This window comes from Triticum aestivum, chromosome 3D (assembly GCF_018294505.1).
Source record: "Triticum aestivum cultivar Chinese Spring chromosome 3D, IWGSC CS RefSeq v2.1, whole genome shotgun sequence".
In the NCBI taxonomy this organism is placed as follows: domain Eukaryota; kingdom Viridiplantae; phylum Streptophyta; class Magnoliopsida; order Poales; family Poaceae; genus Triticum; species Triticum aestivum.
The window spans coordinates 26,062,369-26,070,212 of record NC_057802.1 but is presented as its reverse complement, the minus strand read 5'-3'; the positions used below and the strand labels follow the sequence as shown (position 1 = coordinate 26,070,212).

The window sequence follows — 7,844 nt, the reverse complement described above, 5'->3', positions numbered from 1 at the left end:
GGAGGGAGGGGAGAGAGAGAGAGAGGAGGGTGTTTGCCGGACCTTTGCCCACGGCAGGCATTGGTTGATGTTTGTGACTGTACTATAGCGTTCACCACGGCCCCTTCAAAATGTGTGCCCCCATGGTCATATTTGGTTTTACACCTCTTCCCTTCTATACGAATAGACATTGCTCTTGCCGGTTGTTAAAGAAAAGAAGTATGATAAAAAAATAAAATGAAGTCACAAAATAAATTACATTTTTGGAGTCACAAAATTTTTGCAAAGCATTTTTATGTACCAATTTTTTTAAAGTTATGTAACTATTTTAGTTGATAAGCACGGCCATTTTTATTAGGAATAAATCTGTAGTGTAACATATTTTAAAGAATTTCTTTCACACAACCATGTAGATCCACCCACACAAATTTCAGGTGTTGGTAAAGAAATAAAACAAATTAGGAAAAATAATTTACACAAAATGAGAATTTGCAACGGGCTGGCCTTCCCCCAATAAAAACTCAAATACTTGTTCAACAACTTTAATACTTATTTAGCATTTTCAACATTTCTAAAATAGTTTTTCAACATTTTTAAGACTTATTTAAAATTTTTAAAATACTTGTTCAACATTTTTAATACTTTTCAACATTTTTAAATACTTGTTCATCATTTTTAAATACTTTTTCAATATTTTTAATACTTATTCAAAAAATCAAATGCTTTTTAAAAACATTCATATGTGTTTTTGAATAGTGTTCATGTATATATGTAGAATATTTTTAAAGTATAAAGAAAATTACAAAAATAAAGCAAAAAATGATAACAGAAAACAGAAAAGAAAAAGCAAAACAAAGCAGGCCGTGGCCTCCCGCGCGGCCGGGCCGGCCCATCTAGGGCTCCCCCGACGCGAGACTTAAACAGAGGCCGCCCCTCCCCTCCGTCTCCTTCCTTCCCCCCAAAACAGAGTGCTCTGAATCCCGCGAGCTCCTCCCCGTCGGCTTTCTCCTCCCCAAGCTCGCACCAGGCAACCACCCAAGCAACAGTCTCGCCGCCGTCCACCACCACCGCCTCACCGCCCCTCTCTCCGTGCTTTCTCCTTCCGCTCCACCTCGCCGTGCGGGCGAAGACAAAAGACGACCAAGAAACCAAGAAAGGCTTCTTGGGGACAGCCCTCCAATGGAGCAGGGCGCCGGGAAGAAGCTCCGAAAGGAGAAGGCGTCCAAGTACGATGTGAAGGTGTCCGCTCTGGAGCTTCCTGGCGCGCCGACTGGGTCCGGGGTGGCCGCGCTGCAGCTCCCGGGCGCGCCACCACCGCCGACCCAGCCCGAGGCCGACACGACGCGGCGGCTCCATGGAGACGTCGCGCCATCTCAGGCGACGGCGCTGCATCTCGCAGGCGCGCCAGCCCAGCCGCCTCAGGCCGAGGTGTCTCCTCGCCGGCTTGCGATCGTCCCCGCCCCCGCTCACGTGCCGCCTCAGGCCGACGCGTCCTGGCTCAGGAGCTTGCTGGAGGCCCTCCGACTCCGGTTTCTGGGGCCGGTTGTGGCGAGGATCCTCGAGGCCTTTCAGGGCGCGTGGGCGTCCGTGCACGAGGCCTTTCATCTGAAGAAGAAGAACAAGAAGCCTGTCCTCCCCGCTGTACGGCGTCATACGGCAGTTTTGTTCACGAAGACGAAGAAGGATGATCGGCAGACGAAGAAGGATGATCGGCAGACAAACAAGGATGATCGTCAGACGAAGAAGGATGTGCCAGTGGTATGAATATTCCTCTCGTTCCCCAAAATCTCTTTAGCCATGGCCTTTGTTGGTATTCTGCAGTACCCAAATTGTTCAGATTTTAGAGAATTATCTCCTTCTCTACAACTTTGCCTTTGACTTCTGAAAATTGAAATCGAACATAAAATTCAGTGATAATTTAATCAGTGATAGTTCATGTTAATCAGTTAACAAAATTCAGAATGAATTATTTGCTGTTTATCTTTCTGATGAAGTGCAGAAAGAACTGCCTCGGTTGTGATGACCAGGAATTGTTTTGCTGTTTATGTTACTAGGTTAGGTGGCCAGAACCATTATATATACCTGAACGGGTGCGTACATTTCTGGAATGCATGCTATATCTGAAATAAAAAGATTTCTGGAATTGTTTCTAGCCTCACTTTTCTTTGGCGACTCGTTAAAATTCATAGCATTATGCAAAGAAACTTTGCTGGAATTGCAGCAGCTCTCTTCTGATGAAGGGCAGCAAAAACTTTGCATTCAGTTAAAATTCAGTGATAGGAAAACATAGTAAGTTACCAGAGGATTGTGTCTTAGTTTGCTTGTACTCTGTCACATATCTTGTTTGTAATTTCACTCAGTTTGAGTTTTGATAATCAACCTTGCATTCATTTTGTTCCATTGCTTCACATCTTATAATGCATCATATCTGAAATAAAATGATCTGCATTGTTTTATCATTCCATCCCATATCTGCGCAAATGATAGCCAGATTTGGTTCAGTTGAACACAAGTTGCATCAGTTTTTTAATCTTGTGTCATACCTATGCTTAGATTATCGATGGAGTGGCTGTCCCAGCTGCGATTGAGGAGAGATATAAGAGGTACTGCAGAATAGCTGGATCCTGTCCGCCGACGACAACAGTGTGTCACCTTTGTATTTTCGAGGAGGAGCTTCACCCAAACGGCATTGTTCGCACCTCGGAGGTTAGAAATCAAACTAGCATAGATTTACTCCAACACACTGCAACATAGTTCAGTAGCTGTTCGCATTGAACTAACTTTAGTTTCCTTTTGTATAGATGATCAAGCATTGCAACAGGCATAGTTCAGTAGCTGTTCGCTGCGGCAGGTTTGGCTGTGCTGCTAAGATTCCTCCGGGCCTCGACCTGCGCTGGCACACTCATTTTTGCCACGACCTGCCTGCTGATTGGTGGCTACCATAGAGACCTGCTGGTACTAGGAAACAAAATGTTGGTAGCATAAAAGATATGAATTGCTGTATAAACTTGTAAATCGTATGGGTTTATACGCTTATGGTTCTCAAACTACAACCAGATCCTTGTGGTTCATTCATGAACAGTGGAAAATATTATGCGGGAACAATATTTTCTTGTGTGCAGATACAACAGAGAGCTCTTATATTTCATTTTCACCTCTGTACGAAATTACACTCTTAGATTCTTGTAACAACAACAAAGTAACATGTATTTATTAAATTTTGCAATAAACTATGAAGAACATGTGTACAGCATTCGAGGAAACTATTACAAACTATTTGAAACATAAACACTGTCAGATTGCTGTAACTACGTGATGATTCCATCTTGTCCATGATTTTCTGAAAACACCAATAGAGTCATCAAAAGACTGAGCAGAAAAGGATGTTGATGTTGAGCACTCCCTCGGCAGGCCATTTTTGCAGCACAAACAGGACTTCTCTCAAGTAGTGTCTTGCACTTTGTGTTAATTGTGAATGTAGCAGTTCACTTCACGGTTGTTGGCTCATTGAGCCCATCAGGTTCATCTTTCTAAGATCAGGAGTAATCCACATTGGAGCCGGACAGTTGGAGCAAAGCTGAGGAGACAAAATTTCCTCCATGTTGTTATCATCCAAGTTCAGAATTCCCATATCACGATGATTATTCGTATGTCCCACTGTCCATAGAAAATTATCGTCGGTAAAATAGGAATGATTTTCCTTGAGAGCAGGAAATTCATTAACACTGAGGCATTGTGATCGATTATGACCAAGAAATAACACATGGTCACGCAGGCAATTGATCACCTTAATTTTAGTCCATAGAGCATCAAGCTCACATATTTTAATTTCCGAAGTGTTCCAGTACTCAGATGCACCAGGCTGAGGTTCTAAATCATGGTCATGAACTATTCTGAACACAAGTAGCAGACTGCCCCATGGAGCTTGAACGATGTACCTACTATCACAATCATAATGCTCAGGAATCGTTATAATCGTCTTCATAGTGATCACAGGGCCACTAAGATCGAATGCGTGTAATTCTCCTTTTATATTCACTGCATACAATATGTCATCCTTGTAAATGCAGTCCTCGTAAAGATAATGAGGCGGAAGCCAGGTCCACTTATCATCCCCTGCCTTTGCAAATGAGAGCTGAGCTTGTGGATTGTGGATGAGCACCACAATGTAGCTTCCTGTGGATGTATCAGGAAATACAAATGCCTTCCACTGGAGTCTACCCCTCAGCTCGGCAAGAGCGAAGATGGATGGCGGTTTACGACTGCTTCGCGTTCCAGTGTGCCATGATATCTCATACTTGCAGACATCACCGTACTCATCAAATATGGACTTCACATGCTCAATGGTGGTCACTGAAGGGAGAGCAATCTGTTCACAGGTGATTGGATTCAGAAGGTACATCTCAGACCTCTCGTCGACGGTAACAAGCCAGCCATGCGAGGACCCAATCAGATACCTGCTGCGGATAGGTGGCTGCGGCAGAGTTAACTTGTAGGACCTCTTCTCGGCGAGGCTGTAGAGGCACAAAACATTGTCAGGATCAGATTCAGAGGCGTAGACCAGGCAAGGTGTCTGGCTCTGCTTGTACTGCCCAAGGTTACATAGACGGGCGTATGCGGAGTGCCAGGATGAGCAGACGGAGCCAGCACGCACGAGGTCAGGGATCTCGAGAGCGGCAAAGATAACCATCAAGATGTCCTGCGGCAGCTCCGGTAATGTGCCCACCATCTTGGTCTCTGTCAGTGCCACATGAACATGTTCATCTTTGCAGAGTTTCTTGAGTGGAGGCCCTGGAGGGAAACCTTGCAGTTGAGGCAAAAGTCTGAAGAGTAGAGAGCACAACTTGTGCCGGTACATAGCTAGGTCTTGCAATCTGATTATCCTGGCTATGCTACAGGTCTCCATGGCTTAGAGAAGAGCAGAGCAGAGCCTCTCTGTTGGAAGACAAGCCAGTTAAAGCAGAGCCTCTGTTGGAAAGTCGCAGTCTTGATCAGAGAACAGCCAATACTTATAGATCGCCGGCCGAGGCCTCACCCCCAATCCGAGTAGGTGAAGCAAATCCGAATCCAGACTGGAACAGGAATCTCTCTGTTGATTGGTGAAGGAATTCCGAGTCCCCCCGCTCTGCTTTGCTTCGACGAACTCTGATTCCCAGCGAGAGCACTAACCGGCTGCCGAAGAGCGGACGGTTCTGCGCCGAGATGCTGGGTCTGACTCGGGTCGAGGAAGAGAATGGTAGCCGGCACCTTGGGGACCGAGATCGCCGGAGTGAACGCGCATGCGCCCCGTCCGCCCGTGGCCACCGGAGTCACGGCACCGCCGCTGGATTAGCTGACCGCGGGGCGGGGGAGCGGCGCCGCTGGATTAGCTGACCGCGGGGCGGGGGAGCGGCGGTTGGTGTCGCCGGGGTGGCTCTTCTCCCTCACTCTGGATGAACTGCACGAACAGGGGATCTCCGTCGTTGGGGTTCGGTTGGTATCTCCAGCGGACCCCCCGACCCGCAAAATAAGCGCAAAAATACGGGTCCACATGTAAAATACTGTCTTAAACACGTCGGACCCGTAAAAGATTTTGAAGGACGCGGTAAAATCACATCTCCAATTCGTGAAAACGCAGATTTCCCTCTCGACCCGACGGTGCCCCGTATCCCAGGAAAGCGGTTGGCGGGAGGGACATTTCAGCCCGCGCCCTTTCCCTCACCCCCTTCCGCCGCCGCCCGCCATTAGTTCCGCCCGTCAGCCGTCGGCGATTCCGGCCAAATCTGCAGGCGGAATCGCGCCGCGGGGGCGGCCCTCCCCTGTTCCACCTAGCCACTTTACCGGCTCCCCGGATCCGCCGATCCGAGCCGCCCTAGTCGCCTCGCCGCCCCGAGCCACCGGTGAGTACTTGTGCTTGTGCTTTGGGATGCGGTATGCATAGTTGGTTAATGCGGCATTCGTATTTGTGAATTTAGATGGAATTGAGCTCGTGCGAGAAGTTTTTGCTCGAGGATTCGTCCGATTCCGACGACTCGGATGTTGAGACGCTGCTTGTGAACTATCGGCAGCAGACGTTGGTGATGGCCCTCATCATGAAGGAGCACGAAGATGAGAACCGAAAGAGACAGCGAGGATCGACCATCGGCCGTCTTTGCATTCCTCGAAATCGTCATCTCGGGAATGAGATGTTGATGCAAGATTACTTGGGTGACAAGTTTTGTATTGAATTATTTAGTTTGCTTCGGTGATTTCAATAATTATTGTAATTTGGATGATTGTTGTATTGTAATATTGACATTTTTTTTCTTATATTAAGTTAGTAATTCTGAATATATGGCCTGATATGCAGGCCGGCGCGGGCACCGGCAGAGCAGACACCGCATGGCGGAACTGTAAAACGGAATAGAACTGTAAAACGGAATATTCCATTTTACAGTTCCGCTATGCGTTGTCTGCTCGGTCTGCGCCCGCGCCGGCCCGCCAAACGGTTTTTCCGCGAACTGTAAATGAGTTTTGCGGGTCAGCGATGTACGCTGTCTGCTAGAGATGCTCTAATATGCTGCAGGGGCAATTGGGTCATCCCATGTGTAATTTCTGCGCAAACATAATTGAGAATCGGCTAAGAGCATCTCCAATACATGATGTATCTTACATCATCAAATTATTATCATCAAAAAAATGTTAATTATGTATTTAAAAAACATTAAATGGGTATTAAAAATGAATCCGATGCATACAAAACATGTTGAATCTGTACTAAAAAAAGTTAACATGTGTTAAACAAAAAATAAAACCTTTGAAAATCGACAAAAAAGGGGAAAAGAAGAAACTAGAAACCCAATAACACCCAATGCGAAAAACAAAGGAAAAAAGCAAAAGAAAATGAAAAACCTAAGAAAACAATGCAAAAGAATGGAAACAGAAAAAATCGAGAGTGAAACAAATAAAACTGATGAAAAACCATGGAAAAAACAAAGAAATGGAGAAAGAAAGAAAAGCAAACAAAATAATGAAACCGAGAAGGAAGAAAATAAAAATAAAGGAAAACAAAATCGACGAAAATTGAGGAAGAAACAAAGAAAACCAAAGGAAAATGAAGGACGAAAGGAAAACCCAAGAAAACCGAAGAAAACAGAAACAAAAGAAAAAATGGGACGGGACAACGTGAAGAAATTTTTGGAAAATGTATTAGATATATAGAAAAAGTACAATATGTATGAAAAAAGTAAAAAAAGATAACTTTTCAAAAATGTTAATCAAGTATTTAAAATATGATAAACGTGTATATAGAAATTGTTTCTTATGCATACAAAAATATTGGATGTCTGCTGAAAAAGTTAACATGTGTTGAACAAAAAATAAAACCGATGAAAATAGACAAAATAGTAATAAGAAACCCAATAAAAACAAAGGAAACCAAAGAAAATGAAAAACCAAAGAAAATTTTGCAAAGGAATGAAAGCAGAGAAAACAAAGAGAGAAACAAACAAAACCGATAAAAACGAAGAAAGAAACAAAGAAAGGCAAAAAATGTAAACCAAGAAAAAAATGTTGACAAAGAATTTCTCATGCATACAAAAAATACAATTTGTATGAAATTTTTTTATCATGTATATAAAAATTAATCAAGCATTTGAAAATATATTAAACAAGTATATGAAAATGTTAATCAAGCATTTGAAAAATGTTAAATGTGTTTAGAATAAATGTTGATCATGAATTAGAAAAATTCTTGTGTTTGGAAACAGTTAATCAATAATTAGAAACATGTTAAATGTGTATGGAAAAAATGTTAACCTTGTATTAAACAATATTAATCTTGTATTTGAAAAAAATTAATCAAATATTTAAAAATGTTAAATGTGCGTAGAAAAAACATTGACCAT

General features: G+C 43.6%; 2 protein-coding genes across 2 annotated transcripts; one reads left to right on the top strand and one right to left on the bottom strand.

Moving 5' to 3' along the window:
• The first annotated feature begins 943 nt into the window (after positions 1 to 943).
• LOC123077044 (uncharacterized) lies at positions 944 to 2,924 on the top strand. The gene is made up of 3 exons (XM_044499246.1): positions 944 to 1,737; positions 2,533 to 2,685; positions 2,781 to 2,924. The coding sequence occupies exons 1-3, from the start codon at positions 1,159 to 1,161 to the stop codon at positions 2,922 to 2,924; spliced, it is 876 nt and encodes a 291-aa protein (XP_044355181.1). The 5' UTR covers positions 944 to 1,158.
• A 278-nt stretch (positions 2,925 to 3,202) lies between these two features.
• On the bottom strand, positions 3,203 to 5,438 carry LOC123077043 (putative F-box protein At4g22660). Its single transcript, XM_044499244.1, has one exon. The coding sequence runs from the start codon at positions 4,883 to 4,885 to the stop codon at positions 3,470 to 3,472; it is 1,416 nt and encodes a 471-aa protein (XP_044355179.1). The 5' UTR covers positions 4,886 to 5,438; the 3' UTR covers positions 3,203 to 3,469.
• Between the last annotated feature and the right edge of the window lie 2,406 nt (positions 5,439 to 7,844).

Bases quoted from the DNA above. Each gene is read 5' to 3' on its own strand.
- LOC123077044 (XM_044499246.1), top strand. From the start codon at position 1,159: ATGGAGCAGGGCGCCGGGAAGAAGCTCCGAAAGGAGAAGGCGTCCAAG. The intron at 1,738-2,532 runs GTATGAATATTC...ACCTATGCTTAG, and splicing joins CGAAGAAGGATGTGCCAGTG to ATTATCGATGGAGTGGCTGT. The intron at 2,686-2,780 runs GTTAGAAATCAA...CCTTTTGTATAG, and splicing joins GCATTGTTCGCACCTCGGAG to ATGATCAAGCATTGCAACAG.
- LOC123077043 (XM_044499244.1), bottom strand. From the start codon at position 4,885: ATGGAGACCTGTAGCATAGCCAGGATAATCAGATTGCAAGACCTAGCT.